Source organism: Brassica napus, chromosome C5 (genome assembly GCF_020379485.1).
Source record: "Brassica napus cultivar Da-Ae chromosome C5, Da-Ae, whole genome shotgun sequence".
Classification (NCBI taxonomy): Eukaryota; Viridiplantae; Streptophyta; class Magnoliopsida; order Brassicales; family Brassicaceae; genus Brassica; species Brassica napus.
Window position 1 is genome coordinate 27726225 of NC_063448.1, and position 27046 is coordinate 27753270.

Below are 27046 nucleotides of genomic sequence, written 5' to 3' on the forward strand. Positions count from 1 at the left end.
CCCATAAACTAAAGCTTTAGAAAAACAGTGATCATTATGAGTTTTAACGCCCGTATCATTGGGATATCTGGAAATCTTATGATTGAGAGAAAAGAAGATTTACCTTTTATAGGAGTAGAGACGCCGCTTTGCAGATGGAGTTAAGGACTATGATAAAGGCGACAAATCAATTAGCTGAAACGTTTCCGATGGTTAAGAGAGAAGACAAAGACTCGAAATTGAAGATTCACACAGCCACACGTAAATTCAACATCTCTAAACTCCATAGCTGGTATCAGAGAACACAAAGAAAAACACTCTTGACTTCGGAGGTGGAAGAAGAACACAAACCCTAGAATGGGTGATGTCGGTCTTGCTATCTATCGGGCAGAATCGTGATTAAACAGGAAGCCCACAAAATCATAAGCTAAACCACAAACAAAACGCTGCATATAAATAAAAAGGACAGGTGTCGCGCCCAGGGTGATCGAATTAGTGACGTGGCGCTCTCACAAGAGAGAAAACCTACTTTTTATATATAGCACGGAATATAATTTATGTTTGATGTATATAACTATGTAATTGTACTTTTTTATTGAATTTTCTAATATTTTATTTTTTAATTGCTTATTTAAACAATGTGAAAATAGTCAAATTGTTGTGATAAAAATATACGTTATTGATTCTTTTATATGCTACTATATTTGTAGATTAGCTAAATCATGTTAACTAAATAAACATCTACAGTTTTCTAAGTAAATGTTTTTGATTATTTTTTAGAATATGATTTTAACATTATTTCTTTATATATAGTAAATATTTTAAAAAATTTGACTATAATGAAATTAATAAATAATCACAAAATAATTATGATTCTAGTAGTTTTTCTGCGCTATGCGTGAGATGTCAATTAATTGTGTAGCACAATGTTTGATTTGAAAGTCTAATTGATTATAATATAAGTTCTGGTATTATATATGGTTTCATTTTTATACACTCAACTATTTTTCAGTTGTTCTTTTCTAGTTTTATTTTCTTAATTAAGTATTTTGTTATTTTTTATCTTTTAATGATTTTTTATATCATATGAGAATTATTATTGGGTAATTGTTATTATTTAGTTTTATGACCTCTTTCAGTTGAAAGTTTTGATGGTAAAATATTAGCCTTAGTTTCGTTGCATCAAGTTAATTTTTTAATAAAATTGTTAAAATAGTTTAATATATTTATGTTTTTTTTTTTTTTTGACGAATTAGATTTTTAAAATATTTATTTTATGGTAGTTTATCTATTTTATTTATACTTTATATATTTTTGGTCTAATTGTTTTATATTGAATTTCTGTTTATATTGTACAAATATAAATATTTTTAAAACTGTTTATACTGTACAACCTTAGTTTTCTTGTTTTATTTTATGTTGCGTGTTTATACTGTATATATATATATATATATATATATATATATATATATATATCAGTATTAAATTTCTGTTTGAATATTTTTATTGGATCAGTAGATTAATTTTCTTTGTAAGGAATCATTTTTTATTTTAAATATAATAGTTTCCTTTGTGTTTTAGTTAGTGTTCCATTTATTAGATCAGTTTTTTTTGTTTTTCGCCAACTACTTCTTTCTGAAAATATTTTTTTTTGATTATGTGTTAATTTGTGTTTGTTGTTTTCAATAATTTTCTTGTTAATTTTTTTAACTTGATGAAACAAAAAAGCAATATCATAAATAGATTTCCTCTTTTTTTGTTTTCCTTACAAAAGTTTTCTATTTACTACTGGATTTTTTTATATTATTGAACTATATTATGTATAGTCACTCAATTATTATTTTTTGACAATATTTTTAGAAATCTGTTGAATAATTTTAAATTAACCTTTTTGTTCTCAAAATCAATTTCAACATTGATCTTAAGTTACAGTTATAGTTCTCTCACTTAAATATAATTATTGTTGTATATATAATATGGTCGAATTACTGGTTTTCTAATAAATCAAGGCTAAAAATCAATTTTAAACCCGACAATTTCTTGTGTTAAATCAGATGCTGACTGGAAAAGCTGATTTGAGCATTGTTTTCTTGTTATGCTAATGATTTTTTTTTTAATTTAAAAAAGACACTTCTTCTAACTTTAGCAATCTCCTGCTTAATGTGTTACTACTTTGGTTTTATAATTCCCATTTTGTAACTTGAGTGGGGAGAAAAACTTGTATTGTTATAGCTTGCAAACGTATAAACCAAAACATTAAGGACTCATCCCAATATGTTTGGATATTATTTTTTTTACTTTTTTTTGTCACGTGTTTGGATATTATTTAAGATATTTTTTTATTGATGGATCATATAAACAACCAAATTTCAAGGTTCGTTTTTAGTTTTAGGTATGAATTTCAGTGGTATTTTTTGGTGTCATGTAAACAAACCAACTTTTTCATCTTCTTTTTGTTTATTCGTTCAATCTGAAAATCAAAAACTCTGTCAACAACTTGGTGCTTTATTTTGTGGTTATCGGGAGTTGTTTAATTATTAAGATTCATCATTCAAGTTACAACAGAGAACGATGATCCTATATAATCACTTGGAAAACAGAGATGAGTTTTAAATGAAGGTGATATTACTATTTTCAAACAAAGACTTCACCAAAAGTGGAAATCCGAAACCATATATGATTGCATCACCCTCATTATAAACAAAGTGATAGATTTTCAATGTGGGAATAAAGAAAAATAATGTTAATACAGGAATGATAAACAATGCTTTAGTGAGTATGCGAAAGGTAAAGCAATAGCTGACTCTTGATCTATGGCTCTATGCTGGTGGAAAAGTTTCTTGCCTAACAAAATTCCAAAAGGATAGAGTACAAAAGTTTGAGTCTCATAGTTATTAATTAGAAAAGCTACTACAAATCTATATCTGTACATACAATATATGTCAATTGTTTCCCAAGCGAGCGACAACATACACAATATCTACGTATACTACTCCCATCTCTTTCTGCTCAATCTGTTGGGATTCTTGAGTATTTGAGCTTCATCAATTACAGTATACTGCCACAGAATCTGAGAAAGGAAGTGTTGATCCAGCAATGCTATATCATACGTTGTAAACAACACACTAAACAGTAACAAAGATTCCTGGAACAAAACAAACAGAACAATATAATTACACACAGCCTTACAGATCAAAACAAAGCAATACCAACATACCTAAGAACTTCATGTTCTGGAGTGAACCTTTTGTCTCTCACACCCAACCATCCGTTACGCTCAAAGGACAAATCTTTAAGAAGCCGATCCCATTGACTCACAAAATGGCTCTCGTAATCCTTGAAGAAACTTCAGATTACTCAAAAGAAAAAAACAATTGCTTCTAGAGTCTTCCCCAACCCCATATGCTCAATCTGTAGATTAGTCTCAACATAGATACAATCACAAAGATAGCGATTCAAAAAACAAAGTGGTGGTACCTCGTAACCTGCAATCATACTAAAAAAAGTTTTTGAGTTCTGGTTTATATCTGAAGAAAAAGGGCGGGGAGTTACCGAGAAGGACATTGACGCCGAGAAGATATTTGTACATAAGCCAAGAGACTCCTTAGACTTGGTGAGGCTTTAGAGTCACCGTGATTCCGAACTCTCTGCAATCGGGAGGAAAGTGGATCTTAGTTGTATGCAATGAAAGTGACATGAAGATATTTTCATGATCTAAACACCAACCTTTTGATGACATGGAGGATAGCTTAAACAATTTCCAGATGCATTAGCTGTGCCAAAGAGAAAGAGAAGAAATTAGAGATCAAAGAAAAAGGGTTCACATTTTTGCATATAAGAAAGAGCTTAGAAACTGAGATAATACTGCTGAGATGTGTCCTAAAGCTGCAAAATACTTTGAACTAATTGAAGAAACCTTTACTGCTCATCTAAAACACAAAATCGAGTTTCTCAATCTAGGGTAAAATGCAATCTAATTGAAACATGAAAACAAAAAATCACAAATACAAACAAAATCAACAAACGTATTCGAAATCAAGAGTACAAATGATGATGTTCTATGAAAAGGAAGGTTTACCTTTTATAGGATTAGAGACACCGCTTTACAGATCGAAACAAAGCATTGAAGACAACATAGTGGGTTGAGTGAATCAGTGGGAGTAAACACGAAGCCAACAACTCAGACCGTTTCATATCGTATGGAGAAGCGCTTCATCTCTCTCTCTCCACTTTCCTCCCTAATTATGTTACTACAAAGATCATCTTTAGAGTCACCTATTTTTCTATTTTTACTACAAAGAACATAATTATGTTACTACAAAGATCATCTTTAGAGTCACCTATTTTTCTATTTTTACGTACAAAATTAACAAACTCTTCTTTGTGCAGGTATCTAGAAGTGGGCTTTCGAGTGGGCTGCTGTAATAAAGCTAGAGCCGAGGCCCACTAACAGTCATCTGACCAACTCTAACCTAATTTTTTTTACTCTTTCGACACCAAGAATCAAACAAAATATCCTTTGTCTTCCTCTATTCTTTTTATTTTGAGCAATCGTCTTCCTCTATTCTTCATACCTAATCCTTTCCTCATCTTCGTTAACCTCCAAGCTCATCCTAGTACCAAATCCGTTGCCACTGTTTTGTCTCAACAGAACTCCAAATCTAATCATCTCCAACAATCTTTAGTCTCCATCTGAGATTGAATTAAGCTAAGCTTCTAATTCCTTATCTGATTTTGTTGCGATGACAATATCAGCGACTCCGTTGTTGTCATGTCTATAGAGGCCCGACTTACCGGATGGTCAAAAATCCAGTCGATCCCGATGCGTCTCCCGTCGCTAATTTTTGTATTTCTCCGACGATTTTATCTTCGTGGTAAGCACATCCATATTCGGTTGAGTCAGCTTGAGAGAGATTCGCGAATCTCACTGATACCTCCTTAATCGATCAAAGCTCTCCTTTCAAGATTTGACTCAGATGTCGATCCCGACCTGTAACTCTCCTGTGACTCTCGTCGACTTCTTTGAGAACAATAGTCTGACCAACCAAATCGAGGTTCGAGACCTGAGCTTCCAATTTATTTTCTGGCGAACTTGGACCATCAAGCTTAGGCTCTTCCAGTGAGACTCATGTGCGCCTCTCTTCCTTCTTCTTTCACATTCTGCTCAAAGAATTCTTTTTATGGTTGTGTGGAATGAAATGATGATTTTCACGGGTTCCAAGCTCACCTTTTATACCAGAAGATTCACCGACTGGAAAAAAAAAGATATTCATTGAATGAGGAAACATGGAAGGGTGGGTAATTAAGAAGGTTGTCAATGGCAACATTGAATGCATCCCTTAACGGTCCGGTTTCCCTTTGCCGTCGAGAAGGAATACAGACAAATCGACACAAATGACAGCTCTTACCAAAGATTGGCCGTAAAATTCGTCTATCATAACCTATCCGAAACTCCATGGTCGGTTTAACAAATCAGAGTTTGAAGAATATCATGAACCTTAAAAATAGATGATTGCAAGATTGTCAATATTGGGCTTCGACAATGTTTTCAGTTTCGGCTCAACTCTATAACAAAACTGAAAGCAGCAGCCCACTCTATAAATGAAACGCAGAGTATTAATAGAAGGGACACGTGTCGGCTTCTCAGGACTCGACTTTGTGACATGGATGCTGAGGTGGCGCAACAGGAGGGAGACAAACATTTTTTTATATATATAAATACTAGGGTCGGGCCGCCCTACGGGCGGGAAGTTAGAAAAAACTATTTTATATAAATTTACATTAATTTTATAAAGCATTTTTAAAAAAAATTGTAGATTGAAAACAATATTATAAACAAAAATAAATAAATAGAATTCAGAGATCATGTTCTTATTTTTAATAAATATTTTGGACTGAATTAAAATGACAGTAACTATCATTATTCTATGAAGAAAAAACTAATATAATAAAATTAATGATGTCAACATACAATTATGTAATGATCATCCCAGAGAAATATGTTAAGGAAAAACTTATATTATCTAAGCCAAAACAACCTTTTGTTACTGTGAGTAGTTTGGTATGTGTATATGTTTTAATTAAAATGTGATAGTTTTCTATTAATGAAAGTCATACTTCAACTTCCTTGTTACTCTTTAAATTAAATATGGTGTATCGTTATTAAATAAGTTTAGAATTTATTAGATAGGTTTTACTATTAATTTAGAAGTTATTAATATTGTAGAAACTTGCGTTATGAATTAAAAATATATACAAATTAAATGATAATATTGCATGGACGTTTTTTATAGAATCGATGCTCGTATGTAATAAATAGCTTATGCTGAAGATGCGTGTAATTATCTTGCGAAATATATTTTTGCATTGATGTATTAATACTTTGAAATAAAACTCTTTACCGTACAAAAGGAATCATTCAAAAAATTTTAAATATCAGAATGCTCGTTTATTCAAATAGCTAAGTAGGAGTAATATATAATAATATTTTTGCGCTATTGTATGAAAAAAGAAGAAGTTAGGAGCACTATTTATCGTGAAATCATGGACCTTAAAAAATAAATTGATGTAAAAGGGTAAAGTAAATAATTATAGGAGCACTATTTATCGTGAAATTATGGACTTTAAAAAATAAATTGATATAAATGGGTAAAGAAAATAATTATTCATATGTTTTTTTTTGCTAAAACATTATTCATATGTTAAATGCTCAGTATATGTATATCAAATTAGTAAATTCAACTTTGCATTCACTATATAATATTATACATTTTATATGTATGTTCACTAATATACTATAAACCTATTGGTTCATCTAGTTTTTTTTGGTTTTTGTGGGCTATTTTGCACATTAAAATAAATAAAAACATTTTATTGTATTTTCGACACATGTAAATCCAATTAAAATCATTGTACTCGTTTCTGTTGATTTACATTAATTTGTCATACTGGTATGATCGGATTGAATATCAACAATATCATAAGAGTTGTTTTTATGACGTATTCATAAGACGAAGAACATGGCATTATTTGCTTACTAAAATATAAAAGTATACTGTTAAAAGTATTATTTTTAATTTGATCTAGACCCACACGACAATATTTCCGCATGTCTATGAGTTACACCAAAAGCCCACATGATCTCCAACTCCAAGTTAATGAAACGCCGCGTTTTAAATGCGGACACGTGTCGGCTTCTCAAGACTCGAATTAGTGACGTGTCCGCCTATTTGGACAGCATAGAAGGGAAAAAACTCAACTTTATATATGAAAGATATATATAGATAGATAGATAGATGTTGTTGAATTAATTAGAAAATATAATAAATGAAATAGTTAGAATTAGTTAAAAAGACAAATATTATTTTGTAATTCAGTTATAATAGAATAGATAGCTAACTAGTAATGTGTTATAATCGAAAAAAGTACAACATCTCCAATCTCAACGACGCTGGAGCAAACAAGTTCAAAAGCAAGACGTAGGGAAACAAAATTTATTTATTCGAAAATTTGATAAGAAAACCACATTCCAAATCCACATTAAGGACGAAACCTTGCGACATAAAATTAAAACATGTAAATAAAACCAAGAAACTCAAAGCATAGCAACATATTGCAACAATGAGCAGTTTCCCTTCCTACCATGCTTTCAGCATCACTCAAAAGTAATGTCTTTCTGCATCTTATCAGGGACATGCTGTATCTCGACCACACTATATCTTTGCTTAATCGTCTCTCTTCCCACCGGTATTCCTCAGTCTCTAAACATTGTTTATTATGTACACAAAATCTCTTGAATTCTGATCTTCATGTATAAATCTAGCAACAAACAAGCATCATAGGCAAGTATATATATATATATATATATATATATACATACATATATATCTATGCTTTATAGCTTCTGTATCCGTATTTTTCTTTGTTTAGTAAAGTTTTCATAGATCTTTCGATGACTTGTCACTGCAGTATTGTGCTCGGTGAACTCGTTTATTGCATTTTATTTGCACTTAATTTCATTTGGCAGTGAAATGAACACACAAACAAACTAGACTAGATGCAAAATAGAAAAATCTGCTTGAATTTATTGGTTTGAATCAAGTAAAAGAATTCAACAATAAAACTTTTTTTTAACAGTTTCCATTCTTCTTCATCTTGTCCTCTCGGCCTGCAGATTCTCACATCTTGATGGCTTATTCTCTTGAAAAAGCAACCAAAACACCAACGGCTAAGCAAAAAGCAATGCCTAGACTTTTCTTGAAAATCTCAAACCTCCTTGACAGAAGTCTCTTCACTTCCTCCAGTAACAGCATCATCAGGAATGTAACGTTTCCAGAACGGATGCTGCTTCCACACTCTTCCCATTTCTTCAATAGGAACCCCTTTTGTCTCCGGCAACAAGAAGTAGATGAAGATGGTCATGATCAGAACCATACCTCCAAAGAAGTAGAAGAGACCAAACTTCATGTGACAAAGCATCGTTAGGAAGAATTGTCCAATGAGGAAAGTGAAGAACATGTTGACAGAAACATTGACGGCTTGTCCCGCTGGTCTGATTTCCAACGGACAGATCTCACTTGGTACTAACCATCCTAATGGACCCCATGACCATGCAAATCCTGCAACATATATGCATATGAAAGCTAGCACCCAATCTGCTGTTGCAGGTGTCAAGGTCCCTGATCCTGTGGTTCCAAACTTTGCACCGATCAAGCTACCAACAATGATCTACAAATTCAATGGATCCATCAAAACAATACATGTTAAGGTAACGCAAGCATCATTACAGAACCTGAAGCTGTTTCGTTTTTTTTTTTTACCTGGCAAATGATCATTTGGATGCCACCTTCAAGGAATAGAATCCTTCTTCCATACCTGTCAACCGCATAGATGGAGACAAGGGTGGAGACAACATTGACCACACCGGTAATAACCGCAGAGATGAGCGAGGCATCATCTGCGAAACCGAGAGTTTTAAAGAGAACAGGAGCGTAGAACATGATCACATTGATACCAGTGAACTGTTGGAAGAAAGGTATAGCCGAACAGAAAGCAAGAGCTGGTCTGTATTTAGCTTGTAGGAAAAGGTTCTTCCAAGGATGCTCTACTTTTTTAGCAGCCTCACAAGCATCACAAAGATCTTGAAACTCCTCATCGACATTATCAGCCCCACGAATCTTTTGTAACATCTCTCTAGCTTGTTCATACTTGCCTCTCTCGAGCATTGAGTTTGGTGTGTCTGGCAAGACAAAAGATCCTATTACCATCACAACTGCTGGAACAGCAGCTAGACCTAAAGACACCCTCCATCCGTTCCTAGCCATTTGAGATGTTCCGTAGTTGATAAGGTTTGCAATGAGGATCCCGATAGTAATAGCCATTTGAAATCCTATGTTGAGTGCTCCTCTTAGCTTGGCAGGAGCCATCTCTGAGAGGTAAACCGGAGTAGACTGATGAAGAAAAAGAAAGAATACCAGTCAGCCATATAAAAACCAAACCAAAACAAGAAAAAGAAAAAAATTAACCAAACTAAATTGACAAATCGGTTGTTAGGATTATGCATGGGTATTTCGGGTATTGGTTCAGTTCAAATTGGTTGTTTCAGGTATCATGTTCGGATTTTAGGATCTATATAAGAGCCGAGAAAAACCTGCTCAAATAGTTCTCAGTTTGGTTCAAATCTGATCATCAAACTAAGAATCTGCTAATACCCGAAAAATTCGGGACCAGTTTGTTTCTGATTTGGTTCTTTTTTTTTTGATAATTCAGATAAGATACCGCATAATTTTGATAAAATATCGCGTATGATTTTAGTCCGTATAAAAGTCATTCCAAAACCTGAAAAATAAAAACTAAACCAAACCAAACCAAATTGAGAAACCGATTACTCGGATCTAAACCACATGAGAATCATGTTGACTCACCTGATTAGCGAACCCAACACCGACTCCAAGCAACAATCTACCGATGATGAGCATTGCAACGTTCACTGCAAATGCGTTGAATAGAGCACCAATGAGGAAAGCAAGACCTCCAACAAACATGGAGATTTTGCGACCGTACTTCCTTGTCACAACTGAAGCTGCAAAGGAAGACACAAGGGCCGCGAGGTAAAGTGAGGACGTAAACAACTGGAGCAGTTGGTTATCGAATTTGCAGTAAGCAGTCTCGCGCCTAGCATTGTGCATTTGCCTATCCACTTCAGGGAAAAACTTGCTCAAAAACTCCTCCATTGATGTAACTCCTCCTGCACAAGAAAAACATTACATTACTCGAATGTCCACTTCTAGAAAAGAAGAAAACGTATGTTTAAATTTACAGACCAGAGATTCCGAGGTCGTAACCGAAGAGGAGACCTCCCATGGCAGCCACAATACATGTGATAATGACAAAGCCGGTGACTCCGCCTTCATAGCTTCCTCCACCACCACCATCTGATACAAATGCTCCTCCAGCCATTCTTCACTTATTAATTATTTGCTTTATTAGTAATTATTGCCTTTTGCTTTGTTATTCCAACAAACACTTGAGAGCTTGTGATCCAAAACGTAGGTGCTTGTCAGCTTATTAAATATAAGATTTCTCGTGGTCTATTATTAGGTATGGATTGTGATCTGAACTGTTAGAGATTTATCTTGGCTTACGAATAGGGGAAGTGGTTCTTGTTTTGTTTTTTTTACCTATGTTCTTTAAACCCTGTTTTAGTGGAGACTTGACCGTCATTTTATAGAATGTTTTGTTCCTCTTCACAGACAATTTCCGCTCTTATTTCGTTATTACACAAGACTGTGTAAGAGATACGTAGATAGAAAACAACAGTCTCTATCCGAAAATAAAATCTTGTATTAACAAATTGATAATTGCATTGAATTTGATAAAATGATTGGATATAAAGTTTACGGAAGTTGTAAGAAAAATAAACTTTTTGAAGTTTATTTCCGGTTAGGCTGGTTCAGTGATAAGACTGTCTTGTGACTTAAGTTATGACATTAAGTCATTACAGGTCTAGTCATGACATGAATATGTTAAAATTATATTGTGACCTAACATACGGAGCCGAACTGAAACCAAAATTGTTTGTTTTCGGTTTATGTTCGGTTATGATTTTGGTTTAATTCAACAAGATTTGAAAATCAATTTGGTTACCGGTTCGGTTCGGTTTGGATGAACCGAATGATTAACCAAACTTTTTTTTTTATAAAAAATTAAAGAAATTATACAAAAACTAAACTAGTTTATACCAAAATTAGACCAATGTAAATCAATACTCAATCAAACCGAACCAAATTAACTGAATTTAACCAAAATGATCCTATTTAAACCGAATTATCAAATTTTTCGGAAAAAAATCGGTTACTTTTGGTTTTAAAATTAAAAACTGAAATTAACCGATACCCGAATCGAACTAATCGAAATGTTATTTTATTTATTTCAGAATTATTTTTAAAATCTTTGGTTAACCGATAACCAAAACCGACTCGGTTTGGTTTTGGTAAACCGGAGTGGCAGACCTAAAAAAAACCATCATCAAAGAACATAATTTGGACACCTCGCATTGAAAAATATTCAAACTAGATATTGTCAAACAAAGTATTGGCTAAAAGTCATTTATATTTAGGAAAATTTTTATTTTTACTCTATATATTAGGAAAAATCTACTTTAGAATACATTGAAATTTACAAATATAAAATCATTGCAACCATAAACAAAACATAAAAAAAAAAAGAACATATAAAATCATTGCGGGCTTGGATCGTACTTACTTGGGTTGGTTCTTATGGTGTCTGAATCTTTCAGCTAGAGGAGTTTATGATCCATATATGTATTACATAGCCAATTGTAGTTTCTCAATGGTATTCTCGGGTCCATCACGCTTGAGCGTTAGCGTATAAAATCAAGTCAGTTTGGACTTCTAACTTCTGATGTTACCTACCGTTCTAGAGTTTCTCATCAGAAGTTTTTGCCGGTCAACATTTCAGCTGTTTGCTTGTGCATCAACGTTATTTTATTCGACTATCATATGTTCTTTTGAACATTAGCTTTCAGGTCTCAAGTGAAGCGTCTTTCGGGTTCTTTCACCCCATGAACACATCTATCTCTAATTTTGTTGTAATAGCCTTTTATATTTATAAGTTTGCCGTTGAATTCACCTCCGATTGTCTTTTATTGGGCGTTTTGATTAATATAATTGTTTTGGTGACAAAGAAAAGGTTCCAGATTAGTTTTGATTTGAGCTTTTTTTCTAGTCAGTTCTTGTTTGGATTTCGAGTCCGGGTAAAATGTCCAGTTAACTGACGTCTGACTAAGTATTTGCATGTTTGAGTTGGTAGGTTTACAAGAAATCAAACCAGACTAATACCAATTCAATCGCTCTTACATGATTATATCGGTTTTGATCGTCTCTTTTTTTTTCTTTAAGAATCACCACCGGCTTTGGCGACAATAACTGAAGCATAGTTAGCAATGTCAGTCTCAGGGGAATGTTTAAGCCTCGCTATGACCGGCAAAAACTCTGATGACTTCACGAACTGTCTGCAAATCTGGTGGTTCGAACACATTTTAGCTAACGATAAGAGTGCGATCTCGAAAGGTGACACACTTGCTGTCTCTTTCTTTCCCGCGTTAAGGGAAAAAGCTGAGCAATCCGCGACGAACTTCAGGAACGTCTGCATCACAAAATCCCCACATAATACGAGAAATTAGACACCAATTTCGTTGACCCAAAAAAAGACACCAGTTTCATGCCTGAGAAGGCTAAATGAACACAAAAATCCTGACAAGACCCAACACTAAACACAAGGCTTCTTGCATTTGACCTGAAAAGTCTCTGTGAACAAGTTGATGATCCGAGGTTTTGAGCAAATCAATTTTCTAAACTTTCGCTATGGATGACTTGAGACTATAAAATAATGTTTAAATGGAGACGAAAGCATTTTAAGTTTCGTGATTGATTACACATATATAGATACTTAACCTGTAAAGCTCCTTTGGAAACCATATCTTCGCAAAGCTTGTTGGAGTTTCGGACAAGGTTGCTCAATGCACCAGCAGCGTTTGCTTTCGTCTTGTCTCCTTCGGCTGAGGTCAAAACGTTTGCTAGCTGTGTTATAGATGGTCTTAGTTCTTCGTACAGCTTGTCGCTATGGTAAGCAGCGTTCGCAATCTGCCAAAAAAGAAAACCTCTTTTCAAAACTGATCAGAGTATTATGAAATGAAAGATAAAACATTGTTTTTGTTAATTTGTGACAAACTTACAGCAAAACAAGCGAATTTCTGTGTTCTTTTGTCGGGATCAGCACATCGATCAATTAGGAGACCAATGATTTGATGTTCCGCCTAGACATAATAAACACGCAGGCCATATAAGAAGGAACAGAAAACATAAGCCTCAAAGTAAGAGGTTACTTACGAGAGAAGTGTAGAAATACTCATTGTGTTTGCACATGTTGCCAAGAGCACTACATGCTTTTGCGCGAATATTTGGATCCGTATGAGTAAGAAATTCCTTCAGTGGCTGCAAAAGAGCAGCCTCACCGATGTATTTGTAGAAAGCCTACACAGTTGACGACAGTAACCAAATTAGAATGCAGCAGATGTTTGTTCTGGTTTTATAAACTTCGAAAGCTTACCTTATCCATCCTCGATAGATCAGATATGATCATCAAACTATCAAGTATGACTTCTCCTGGACTAGACTGGTTGAGTAATTTTTTCATTCTGTTAGGATCCAACAGACCTTTGCTAACCAGCTCTACCGCAAGGCGTGGACGGCCCACCATTTTGGCAAGAAGAGCAACAGGCCTTACTAGATCTTTTAAATCCAAGTGCTCCAAGCAACGAAGGATTAAACTTGGCACTCCCACCTGAAAAAAATCAATCCAGCATATGCCATGCAGATATATTTAGTTCACACTTCATAGTAATTAGCATTAAGAACCAAAGAGAAAAGTGAAACCCAAATACTAGTCACGATTACTAGTATGTGATTTCAGCTAATGAATCATGAGAAAGAAAGCGATAGATTATAATTAACAAGCAAAGAAAGAAACAGAATCGAATAGCTAACCTCCAGAAGAACTTTTATGTATTTGTCCATATCCTCTTTTATAGCTTTTAGCAAATCTCTATCTTCCGTGCACACTCTCACTCCAGGAGAGCCCATGTTGAGGATGAATCCACCGTTCACAGAGGCAGGTGCAGATAACGGACCTGGTTGACTTTGTAGAGAAACAAAAGGAAAAGCTAGCAGATCAGTTATCACATTTATCGTCTGTCTGACTCCATCTTTTCGTCCACTAGGACCTCCCCAGTTCTTTACGAGCTTGATATAAGCATTAGACATTAAAGAAGAAATCAGCTTCATGTTTTCAGTCTTCAGTAGAACTTGACGGAAAGTTAAAGTGCCGCCCGAAAGACAATGGCATATGGACGAAACAGTCCATATAACACCAAGAGGGGACAAGCCAATCCGATTGGGTGTGTTCTTGATGTCACTTGGGGAATCATTTGAAAGTGTGCCAGCTAACAGATTTATAAGAAGCATTGGTGTACCACTAGCAACAAGCTGCTGCACAGTTAGAGGTCCTCCCCACTTTAATCTGGATTCTAATAAACCAACACATCCATCTAGAAGTCCGTGCCATTTGGGGAGATTACACTTGGCAGAATGAGATATGACTCCACCTTCATGACTTGGCATATGCCTCAGATGATAACAGAGCTTAGTAGCTCGAGGAATCAGAGGCATTGCCATCTCAGGGACAGAAGATTCAGCAGAAAATCCTTTTTCAAGAGAGAGAATAGACGCAAGAGCAAGCATAGCTGATGCCGAGTGATTCTCAAGGGAACCTTCGATTTTATCCTCTGAGGCAATATGATTGGCTATGGCAGAAAGGCGATGTAGATGCTTCTTTGGAGAAGTTGTCATCATCAACAGAGCTGAATCTCTCCCACTTAGCTTCAAACATTGGGCAACTGTTGCCAATAGAAGGCATGAATGGTACAACCAGATTGTTTAATCTACCCTTGAAGTTATTAGTTTCTCCTGTTTGTTGGTTCTTGATCGATGATGTAGCGTAAGATAGTATAGAAAATATTTCTGAAATAACAGTTCCATCCTCTCCACCACTGGCTACGGAAGTAATAGACAGAGAACTAGGAAGACCACAGAGAAAGCTGGGCATAAGTCCATTATGAAGGCAGCACCTTGATAAGAGCTGATGCATCACAGAAGAAGTTTCCATTTAAGTTCCAAGAAGGGAAAAAGAAACAACCTACAATTTTTTTCTGAAGTTAACATAGCCAAATAATCATCTGGATTGCAGAAATTAATGGAGCCTCCACTCGTTGGTGGAGGCGATGACTGATAGCAACTTGTACATGCTTTGATCGGAGATATGTTCTTGTCACTGAATCGACAAGTTTTTCAGATAAAGGACCCCACTCACTGTTCCTTTGGTCAAGCTGAGAGAGACAATGGCTCTGTAAGGCATCCAGAGGAAAAATGTAGGCATTGTCATTCTTGACGAATGTTTCTGAAGTATCTATGAGAATCCATATTGCTCTACAAGCTTCACAGGCAGCTGCTAACATCTGTGAAGAACCATAAGCTAAACTCGACCCAGAAGAAGCCAAACAAAGACATAAATGATCAACTATGCAGGACATGTTAGCATGCTCCAAAATCTGTTGCGAATTAGAATCAGGAGTTGAAGTCTTAAGATCTTCTGCAACTCGAGACAGCATGATTGTGATGGAAAAACAGGCCTCATATAGAATTCTACCAGAACCCTCTTCTTCCCATCCGACAACCTACATAAACATAGAAGTAATAAATAAGTACAGGTTGTTATAAATCATCGGTGGATGTCCATAACCGGTCCGGTCCATAACCGGCCCATACATTTAGAGAGAGACGGTCCAACCCTAAAGAGAGAGAGGCGGGCCGCGAGACTTGGAGAGGAGAGAAAGACGGCTACAACTTGCCTATTTCCTAATTCGTTTATGTTTATGATTTGTAATCTTTCCTATTATTGTATTTTCATTTATCTCTCTTGTAACCCCTATATAAAGGGAACACTTATTCATTGATAATATACAGAAACTTACAGTTCTAAATCCTTAAGTTTACAACACGTTATCAGCACGATAGCCTCTAACACCATGAGCCTAAAACCAAATCGCTAAAACCCTAAAACCCTAAATGAAAAGGAATCTGCCTCGGAACTTCGAAAATGTCGTTCTCTCAAACCGTGAGGACCCAGAAAACGATCAAAATATCAAATCGAAGCCCTGGCCGAGACGAATCAGTCAGTGCAAACCGCTTGTCGATCTGACCACCGACGCGCCCTCACGCACGATACAGTGCGCACCGATTTGCTTTGGAACCCTAATCCGAACTCGACGATACCGACGAACCCTAATCCATTCGCGACTCCGTTCCAGCTCGCGTCCAAGACAGCTCGTGTACAGCTCGCGTCCCGATCGTGTCTAAGCTCGAGGTTCATTCTTGGTGGTCCGGTTTCTACAAACAACTAAACTAAAGGTATTTCGAATTCTAAGAACATAATGAATCGAATTTGGTTGATTGTAAAGAATGAAACCCTAAAATATAATCTCTAAGATGAAAGCCATAGGATAATAGATCAATCTCTAAGCGAGTAAATCGAAGCTCTATAAGTTCGATCCCCAAACCCTAAAAATCGAGATTGATCCATTGATCAATTAAAATCAGAACCTTAAAGGTTTTGAATCTCAAATCAAATCCCTTTGATCTAAGATCAAATTTTTGAAATCCCTAAACCCTAATTCGAAAACTATTGATTAATTAAAACTGATTGATTGATTGATTGAGATTGAATTTGATCATCCTGAAATTAAAATTGCTTGTTAATAAAATCGAAACCCTAAAACCCTAATTCTGAAAATCGATTTTGATTATTTGAAATTGAATATTAATTGGTTGATTTGATCACCTAGAACTATTGTTAGGATTGTTCAAACTCGAATATGATTGTTTGGCTTGTTTAAACTAAAACCCTAATGACCTAGTTTAGATTATTTTAAAATCGAAATCTGAAACTACATATTAGGTTAAACTGTTCTAGACTTGATCATACTCGTGGCCGTGTGGCCTTGTTGCATTCATACCATAACTTAATCACATTGATTGATCGCAATTACACTTAGAACTTATTCTAGGAATGGTGTTGAATTGAATCAAATAGCCGTGTGGCTTGATCTTTGCTTGGCCGATAGGTTTGCTTGTTTTGATTGCATCATGAACTGATAGAAACAAACCATGTTAGGATTGCAATTACACAACAAACTAAATGCATAAAAACAAACTAGTTTTCATCCATGGTCGTGCGGCTTGCTCATTGGTCGTGAGGCATAGATCTTGGCTGTGAAGGCTTGTTTGATTGTTTGAACATAAAACCCTAATCGTTTAAACATTAAAAACTATTCCTAAAAGATCTAAAAATATTAATCTATAACTTCAGATGTCGAAAATCAACAACCTTGGTTTTGCTGCCCTAAATCTATCTGGAGACAATTACCTTCAGTGGGCACTCGATGCTAAGATTATCCTGAAATCCAAGGGACTCGGTGAGTGTATTACCGAGAACAATAATGCCAATGAAAATGATCGTTACAGAGCCATCTTGATTATTCGTCATCATCTAGCTGAGAGTCTCAAGGATCAATACCTAACCATTGAGAATCCACTAGATCTTTGGAATGAATTGAAATCGAGATATGATCACCAGAGAACAGTGATCTTACCAAAAGCTCGGTTTGATTGGACGAATCTGAGGATCCAAGACTATAAGTTTGTGGACGAATATAACTCTGCACTGTTTAAGATTGTTTCTAAAATGAAACTGTGTGGTGAAAGTATTACGGAACAGGATATGCTTGAGAAAACTTTTTCCACTTTCCATGCAAGCAATGTGTTGTTACAACAACAGTACCGAGAGAAAGGTTTCAAAACCTATGCTAATCTTATTTCTTGTCTCTTGCTCGCTGAGCAGAACAATGAATTACTAATGAGAAACAGTCAGATAAGACCACTTGGATCAGCTCGACTACCTGATGCACACGCTACAGAGGAGAATAAAAAGTCCAACCACGTCCAAGGAAACGGCCAGCATGGCCATGGTCGAGACAAATCGAACGGACGTAGCCACGGTCGAAGATCCTTTGGCCGCGGGCGAGGAAATGGTCGAGACCATGGACGGGACCGTGGCTCATTTGGACGAGGCCATGGTCGTGGCCGTGGATCTTCTTTCAAACCCCAACACTCGACTAAATCAGAGAAATACGTGTGCCATAGATGTGGAATGAGCAATCATTGGGCTAAGACTTGTAGGATTCCCAAGCATCTAGTTGACCTCTATCAAGAGAGCTTGAAAGGGAAGAATCCTGAAGCCCATATGACTTACCAAGATGATGAAAACGACTTCAATCATGAGAAGGACGATCTTATGGATTATGAAACTTCAGATTGTCTAAAAAAACTGAAGATTGATTTCGACATTTGTAATCTAAATTCTATGTTCTTTGTTTTGATGTTTTTCATTTCTATGAAATTGTTTAATTAAAACTTAATAAAATGAATGAATGATTTTTGAAAACGCCAATATGATTTGCGGGTATGGTACACATTAAGGGCTATGGCCAGATATGTATAAGGGCAAGCATTTAGATGCTTTATATTCACCCAGAAAAATCCATTGAGATTATATACAGATATAAGAATGAATGGTTTCCATATTGAAACAATGGGCGAAGGAAACAAAGAGTTCCTTCAGATATATGTATAAAATCGTCCAAAGCCATAATGAGTCCTAAAAAAAACTATACCTGCATTCTCTATTGATCTAGACTATGCCAAGATCAGTATGATAGAGGCAATAGTCATGGTAAACAGAATGGTTTACCCACGAAATTATACATTTTATGGTATGATCGGATTGGCCATCCTGGTCCAAAACATGATGCGAAATTGATATTGGAAAGGGCACAAAGAATTATTCCATAGAATCTCACTTGTGTAGCATGAACACAAGAAAAACTCATTAGGCCATGATGTCCCAAAGCACTTAAAGATTATAGTATGTCTATGAGGGGGCAGTGAGGACAAATTCGCACATGTCCATACTATATATAGCTTGGCTGAATCCTTTTATAAATCTGTATTGGCCCATTCCCCATAGGTCCAAACTCTCAGTCCAAGGCTTGGGGACACACAAATTTACGTGCATCTTAACTAATAAGCATCAGACCATTAAGTGAGCATAGATATTCTCATCTCAAATTTATTACGGGTCATGAGCCAGGCATATAACATCTTGAGATATTTGGATAAGCCACCACAAATATATGTGCCGTCTAAGATAGATCCTTAGAAGATGATGAGGATGGAAATATATGTTGGATATGAATCTCCCACAAATAATGAAGTACCTTGAGCCAAATATGGGTGATCTATTTATTGGCCAAGAACACGGATTGAAAGTTTAATGGATCCGACTATCCAACATTAGGGGGAGAAAATAATAAGCTGGTAAGAGAAACAGAATGGCATCGACCATCATTGTGTTGGCAAGATCCTTGGACTAAAGAATGTGAAATAGACGTCCAAAGATTATACATTTACAAATCTAGCTAATCAAATGTCAGACACATTTGTTGACCCGAAAAAGAATGACTAAGTCATATATAAACCAGCTTGTAAAGCACCAACTAAATTGATGTCCAAGAGAGACACCGTCAAGTTGCTACAGAGTTTATGAAAGATAGACCAATAAGTTCCAAAAGATAAGAATCCTCGGAAACAAAAGAGAAAGGTGCATAGAATGATAAAAAAAAATCCGAGGTCAAGGAAACCATACCAGACATAGAGCTAAGGCCGGCCGGCTCTAAGGTACAGGTACCAAACAATGTAGATTGGGACGCCAAGCTGCAAAGTATTAAAAGTCCTGATAATAATGAATCTTAATCGATTATATCATGTTTGGAACATAATGGAACACAATAAGGAATGTCGACATAAGATGATACAGGGTAGCACTTGAATTTATGAATATAAGCGAGGATCATGAACCCACGTCAATATAAGAGTGCGCACTCGTAGAACAAATTGAATGGAAACGTGGGGTTAAATAGTTTAAAGAAGAAAGATGTATTTGACCATATGATTAAGACGCCATATGATGTTAAAACCAGTGGATATAAATGAGTCTTGTGAGGAATAGAAATCGTGAGATATAAAGCTAATGTTGCACAAGGATTCTCACAAAGACCAATAATAGATTATGAGGAGATATACTCCCATGTGGTGGATGCAACTACTTTTAAGATTTCTCATAAGTCTGGCTATATAAGAGAGAAAAGTTGACTTGCAGCAAACTGATGTAGTGACTGCATATTTATATGGTCCACTGGATAATGAAAGTACTAGAGGGTGTTGAGCTGAATGTACAGCAAATTCTCGAGAACAATATTGATAATCATCGAAATATATGATCTGAATATCCTAGGAACCTCTGGATACAATTTCCCAAACAGTTGAATACCTTGAGAAAGAATTCGAGAAGAAAGATCTCGGAAAAACAAAATTTTGTTTGGGATTACAACTTGAGTACATAAATTATGGGATCCTTGTGCATCAGATGGCATACACTGAAAAGGTACTCAAGAGATTCAATATGGCCGATTGCCATTCTCTGACCAGTCCCATGGTGGTGAGGTCTCTCGGCCTGGACACTGACTCATTCCGTCCCAAGATGGACGATGAAGATGACCTAGGTCCCGAAATGTCATATCTCAGTGCCATAGGAGCTTTAATGTACTTGGCAACTCACACACGGCCTGATATAAGCTTTGCCGTGAACCTACTATCTAGGTTTAGCTCCTGTCCGACCCAGAGGCATTGGAATGGGATCAAACATGTTCTTCGTTACCTGCAAGGAACGAAAGACTTGGGTCTATATTATACTAACCATAACAAAGATGGTTTAGTTGGCTTTGCTGATGCTGGTTATTTATCAGATCCACATCAAGCTCGATCACAGACAGGATATGTCTTTACACATGGAGGTACGACCATATCATGGCGTTCCATGAAACAAACCATCGCGGCCACTTCATCTAATCACTCGGAAATCTTGGCCATACATGAGGCCAACCGCGAGTGTGTTTGGTTGAGGTCGATGACCCAACACGTCCGTGCTGATTGTGGGATGGCCGAGTGCAAAAAGCCAACCGTGATGTATGAGGACAATGCTGCGTGCATTGCTCAGCTCAAGAACGGTTACATAAAGGGTGATATGACGAAGCACATAGTGCATAAGTTCTTCTTTACTCACGAGCTTCAGAAAGCCGGTGAGGTCCAGGTCGTCCAAGTACGATCCAGTGACAATTCAGCTGACCTATTCACCAAGGCACTTCCTACCTGCACGTTCAGGAAGCTCACGCATCAGATTGGGATGCGTAGGCTGAAGGACCTCCACTGAGGTTCACATCAGGGGGAGTAGTACGTGTTGTACTCTTTTTCCTTCATCATGGTTTTGTCCCACTGGGTTTTCCTGATAAAGTTTTAATGAGGCAACATTAAGCGTATTACAATCCTTGTATGGTTATGGCATCCAAGTGGGAGTGTTATAAATCAATTGGTGGATGTCCATAACCGGCCCGGTCCATAACCGGCTCATACACTTAGAGAGAGACTGTCCAACCCTAGAGGGAGAGAGGCGGCCGCGAGACTTAGAGAGGAGAGAGAGGCGGCTACAACTTACCTATTTTTTAATTCGTTTATGTTTATGATTTGTAATCTTTCCTATTATTGTATTTTCATTTATAACTCCTATATAAAAGGAACACTTATTCATTAATAATATACAGAAACTTACAGTTCTAAATCAAGTTTACAAGACGGGTGAGCTGATCTCAAAATAACCTATGGTGCACCAAAATAAGGTCCACCTGTACAAAGATTTCCACTAGTTTCGTCCAGTGCCTGATGTAGGAACTATGTATCCTACTTCATTCAATATGCCCTACCAAGTTTTTAGTGACTGAAAGACTCTGCTAAAGAAATAAGCCAGTGTTACAAATCATTTCTGACAGTAAAAAAAGTACAAGTTTTGCTCCAGACAATTCACCTTTGGTATTATGTTGTTGACTCGGATGATTTCATCCCAACAAGAGCGTCAGTATAGTCTAGCAGTGCAGATATTATTTTGTCAATCAGTTCAACGGAATCTATTGCGCGAGCTCCAACCAAATTGAAAATTATTCTGAGAGACTGAATAGAGCAAGCAAGATCTTTGTCCCTGTGCACCCATAAAGGAAATGTGAATATCACAAATTGCAACAATTCACTGGAAGAGGATAAATTATCAAAAGACTAGAAAGTTGAAACACTGTTCTAGAGTTTGTTTTACATAGAAAACATATGTATGTTCCCTTAACTGTGATCAAGAACAATCCATACACCAAGTACCTTTTCGACAGTGATTTTGTACATCTTTCCAGTGACAGTAGAACTAGATCCATTGCTTTAGCATCTTCACCTATAACTTTTGCACCTTTAACAGTTCCAGATGTATTTTCCAATTTGTCCAATGTTGCGTCACCTGAAGCGGGAAAAAAACCCGTGCATGAATGATTATGATGACATATGTGTCCATTACAAAAAGGCAGCTAGGTTCCTTTAACAGATATCATGATGTTGTGGATTTTCTGAATCTCATGTTTAAGACATGCAGAGACACACAGAACTGAGTAAACTGAGTTTATATTTGAAAATCTTTAGAACATGGGATCTAAGATACATCAAGCATAACATAACACCGTACAAAAAAAACAATTAGGCTCTAAGAATTGTAGCCTTGTAGGCCTAGAAATCAATACACCATACCGACTACATGCTTTGGTTAAGAAGAAAACGCATTGGGCAATAACCAACAATGAGAGGATGATATCCAAATGTATGTTTGTTAGACTGATACGTGATTAACATAAATAAATTTAAAAGTGCATATAGACATGCATGCACTGCTCGCTTCTGTGTATCTGTTGGATAAATCTTGATTTTCAAAGTAAGAAGAAGAGATTTTCAAAAAAATCTTCTGTTACCTGAACTTTTAATAGCCTCCTGGGTTGGGAATCCGAGAAAATCCTCAGGAGAGGGAGAATTTACTTTGACAGCACTCTTCATATCTGACTGAACGTCAGCTACAATTCCTAGAGCAGAGGCTTCCTTAAACGGGCCGGGTCGCCGAGTCACACTTTTCTGGGTCACATTAACACTCGAAAATTAATAAAGAATAATAATAATCAAGAGATAGAGTCTAACAACAGACTGATATTAGTCAAACCATTTCTCTGTTGGCCTCCATTTCCTTTGAGTCTCCACGCTGCCTTATGGTCAACTACCGCAGTATGCATTTCCTAAATACAAGTTCAAAATGTTCTTAATGGTCAATTATTCCAACACCATTTTTCAAAACGTTTTTACTGAATGAGATAGTAAATTTCAGCCAAATGCTTTGTACATAAGCCACAAGCTGCAAAATTTAAGTCATCAATGTTAGATTGTTACCCTGGCTGCAACTTCCTCTAGAGATTCTTTAATGAAGGGGTGCTCGAGAAGAGCAGGCCAGGTCAATCGACTTTGGGACACCTGTTTTGCATCGTAATATACAAACATACTAGCCCCTTCCAAGATAAGCTCACAAATATCATCAACTAGTAAAAGTAGCTTGGATCAAAATAGAAACTTCACCTTATTGAGTAATCCTTTTAAAAAGCTTTTGAAATAAGGACTCATTTCATCAGGGTATTTGACAGGATCCTTATGAATTCATTAGAATGTTAGCTCAAACTCTTCGCATAGACCATGGACAAGAATAGGCAATGATTTATATACCTTAACAATGTGACGGATTAGAGCGTACACGGAATTAGTGTAGAATGAAGGTTGACCAACATATAATTCATACCTGACGTATCACAACAAGAGATTATTTAGAACCATCTCAAGTGGTGTAAAAGTGCATAACACAAGAATGAAGCAAAAACTAAAAACCCTGAAAGAAAAGCCATCACAATCATCAAATTACTAAATGCAGTAACTTTGATAACATATAAAACGGAAGCAGGACAACTAAAATGAGTTTCTTTCTCCACTTACAATATAACACCAAGGGAGCACAGGTCAGCAGTGTGATTGTATGGCTGTTCTCTCACAAGCTCAGGCGCCATGTACAGCGGAGTGCCTGAAGTAAAATTTCATTGATGGAAAATTAACAAGGCAGGACCTATTGAGTTATTCCTTCATTGATTGATAAAAGGTATTAACCTTTAATGGATCTCAAAACCACAGTGGTAGACATAGCTCGAGCAAAACCAAAATCGCATAGCTGAAAAAATAAAGGGTAGACAAGTAAAAAAGTATGCTAACGAGAAATGATAGGGAAGAAACAAAGCTGTGTGAAAAGTATTTTTGTTTTCACTTATGATTAGCTAAGCATATGGATTCCTGGCTAGCCAGATCCTCTTCTTGTAATGTAAAATTTTTTCATGATAAACTGAGTTTCCTTCAACAACCAATGACTGAAATTTCCAAGGTCATACATCATTTTCAAGAAGAATCGTATACTAACCTTAAACCTAACATAAACTCCATCTTTAAGAATCAAAATATCAACAGCTGATGTGTATGGGAAGCATAGAAACCAGCATTTCAAGCATAACTCCTGAAGCAGAAAAAGGGAGGCTAGATTACCTTAACGACAGACCCAGCACCAATAAGAATGTTTTGTGGCTTCATGTCACGGTGAATTATACGGTTTGAATGCAAGTAATGCAATGATTTTACCTGAGTTTTATTAGAAGTATAGGGCATTATCTTATCAAATCAGAAAATAGAAAAATCAGATATAGTAATAAGAGCCATGTGGGAAAAATGTGTTACCAGCTGCTTAGCGATGGCTTGAACTTGCTCTTCGGGAAGGCGCTTGTCATCTTCAAGAATCTCAAACAACTCACCCTGTGAAACAAAGTGTTCCATTATATAGGTGCCAAATACAGGCTTCATAAATCAGTGATTTAGGAAACTACAATCAACATACTTGAGCAAACTCAGTGACAAGACAGAACTCTCGTTCGTTCTCAAAGGAATCGAGCATTTCAATAATATTCCCATGCTTGAGCTTCCGCAATATCAGAAAGCACACAAACAAGTAAGGTCAAATCCAACAAGACTCACACACCATAGAAGTGTATCTAACCTCGATTTCTTGTCTTAGACTCTCTATATCTTTCTCACTCTTTCCTTGTTTCATGATGAACTTCATCGCCACCGTCTGGTGAGAAAACCAAGATTCGAATCAAATCAGTTACAGAGGAACAAGATTAAACCAATCGATTTTACCTGTCCGGTATACTTTCGTCTTCCTTTGTAAACTCTCCCGAAAGAGCCTTCGCCGATGAGCTCGATCACATGATAATCCTCCACACCCATACTTAAGCACGAGATCTGATTGGAGAAACGAAGATTTAAGCGAAGTAAGGGACGGATATAGAACCGCGAAGATTCGTTGAATAGAAGTGGATACGTCGCTGAGAAGGGTGAAATGAAGCAGATCAGTGGGATATCAGATAGACTCTGTAATTGAGGAAACTTTTGAAATTCAAAAAGAGGGAAAAAATAATAAAGTTTTCTTTTAGAGTTAGTGTATACGTGTTTTTTTTTTTGGTTTATCGTATTTGGGCTTGGGTTTATACTTATCTCTCGTACCATTTTAACTAGGATAACACGTTTTGCGCACGGTGAATTTATTTATATATATTATCGATAATTTTTTTTATATATTTGATCATTTTATTTATACATAAACAATATTTTTTTTGTTATTATATAATTTTTTTCCGATGGACCGGATCAATTTTTACTAAAAATTATGAAACTAAACTATAATTAGTACTAGATATTGACTGTGCGTCCGCACATGTGTTTGCTTTAATTTTTATGAACATTATAAATTCATAACTAATTGGTAATTGTTGGATTTTAAAAATTATGGTCCCATTATATATTATTGTTCGACTATTATTGTATTTGTAATACGAATAAAGGAATACTAATACATTCATATATTATTTTTTGTTTCACTGTTTATTTGTTTATTTGATATTGTAACCCAAATATTATAGCTATTTCTAGTATTGTATATCTAATTCTATTTCGGTGGTCCATAGAAAAAATTAGAAAGAAAGTTTACTCAATCTATTAGTTCCTTTGTATTGTATTTTATATATATATTGAAAACAATTTTATAATGGTTATTGGAAAATACATTAGTAAAAATAAAATTTTGAATACATGTATATTTTTGAATCAATTTTTGTTTTGAATTTTTATTTAACGATTAATTTAGACAAAATATTTTTTTAAGTTAATTAGATTGGACCAGTTGCGCAAAAAAAATAATTAGATTGAGTCATTTTCGTATATTTTAAATCTGGTCCAAACACTTAATTTATAAAAATATAATGGAATTCAATTTTATTTTCATAACATAAGCCCATTTTTTTAATATATTGCTATCCATATTTTCAAACAACATTATATTTCTTTTTAATTATGTTATTCTTGTTTCCAAACGTTCCCAAAAGTATTTTTACTTTAATAAGATAGAAAATATAATATTGCAAAAGTATGTTGTTATTTATTTTTTCATGTCACTATTAAATATCATATATGTGTCATCATATAATTAAAAGTGTTTTTTACCTACCATCATATAAGTAATCATATAATTAATAGTATTTTATATGTACCATCATATAAATAATCATATATATTATATTTTTAAATCTTAATATGAGATATAAAAATCATAATTTACGTTGTGTTTGAAATTTCTTTGTATTGTATTTTTCTTAAATATATTTAAAATATTTTTATAAAGGTTATTAAAAAACCATTTTAGTAAAAGAAATTTTTGAATATATGTATATTTTTGAATTAATTTTTGATATAAATAAATTTTAAAT

The 27046-nt window shown here is 35.4% G+C and overlaps 3 protein-coding genes across 4 annotated transcripts; all 3 read right to left on the reverse strand.

Annotated features, from left to right (window-relative positions):
- Window positions 1-7936: 7936 nt before the first annotated feature.
- Window positions 7937-10526, reverse strand: LOC106402386 (sugar transport protein 9). Its single transcript, XM_013843101.3, has 4 exons — window positions 10302-10526; window positions 9903-10225; window positions 8799-9428; window positions 7937-8706 (listed from the first exon to the last, which is right to left on the reverse strand). Exons 1-4 carry the CDS (start codon window positions 10435-10437, stop codon window positions 8245-8247), a joined length of 1551 nt encoding a protein of 516 aa, XP_013698555.1. The 5' UTR covers window positions 10438-10526; the 3' UTR covers window positions 7937-8244.
- A 1867-nt stretch (window positions 10527-12393) lies between these two features.
- LOC125575471 (serine/threonine-protein kinase TIO-like) lies at window positions 12394-15724 on the reverse strand. Its single transcript, XM_048757369.1, has 7 exons — window positions 15427-15724; window positions 14046-14953; window positions 13609-13842; window positions 13389-13532; window positions 13235-13315; window positions 12954-13142; window positions 12394-12645 (listed from the first exon to the last, which is right to left on the reverse strand). The coding sequence occupies exons 1-7, from the start codon at window positions 15722-15724 to the stop codon at window positions 12394-12396; spliced, it is 2106 nt and encodes a 701-aa protein (XP_048613326.1).
- Window positions 15725-21838: 6114 nt separating this feature from the next.
- On the reverse strand, window positions 21839-25878 carry LOC125575482 (serine/threonine-protein kinase TIO-like). Of its 2 annotated transcripts, XM_048759177.1 has the most exons (14): window positions 25422-25878; window positions 25279-25353; window positions 25120-25200; window positions 24963-25037; window positions 24774-24866; window positions 24348-24408; window positions 24180-24264; window positions 23916-23988; window positions 23589-23840; window positions 23365-23437; window positions 23123-23279; window positions 22488-22620; window positions 22147-22317; window positions 21839-22069 (listed from the first exon to the last, which is right to left on the reverse strand). In XM_048759177.1, the coding sequence occupies exons 1-9, from the start codon at window positions 25788-25790 to the stop codon at window positions 23754-23756; spliced, it is 999 nt and encodes a 332-aa protein (XP_048615134.1). In that variant the 5' UTR covers window positions 25791-25878; the 3' UTR covers window positions 21839-22069; window positions 22147-22317; window positions 22488-22620; window positions 23123-23279; window positions 23365-23437; window positions 23589-23753. The 2 variants fall into 2 exon arrangements, with proteins under 2 accessions (XP_048615134.1, XP_048615135.1); XM_048759178.1 differs by lacking the exons at window positions 21839-22069; window positions 22147-22317 and having other exon boundaries at window positions 22362-22620.
- Between the last annotated feature and the right edge of the window lie 1168 nt (window positions 25879-27046).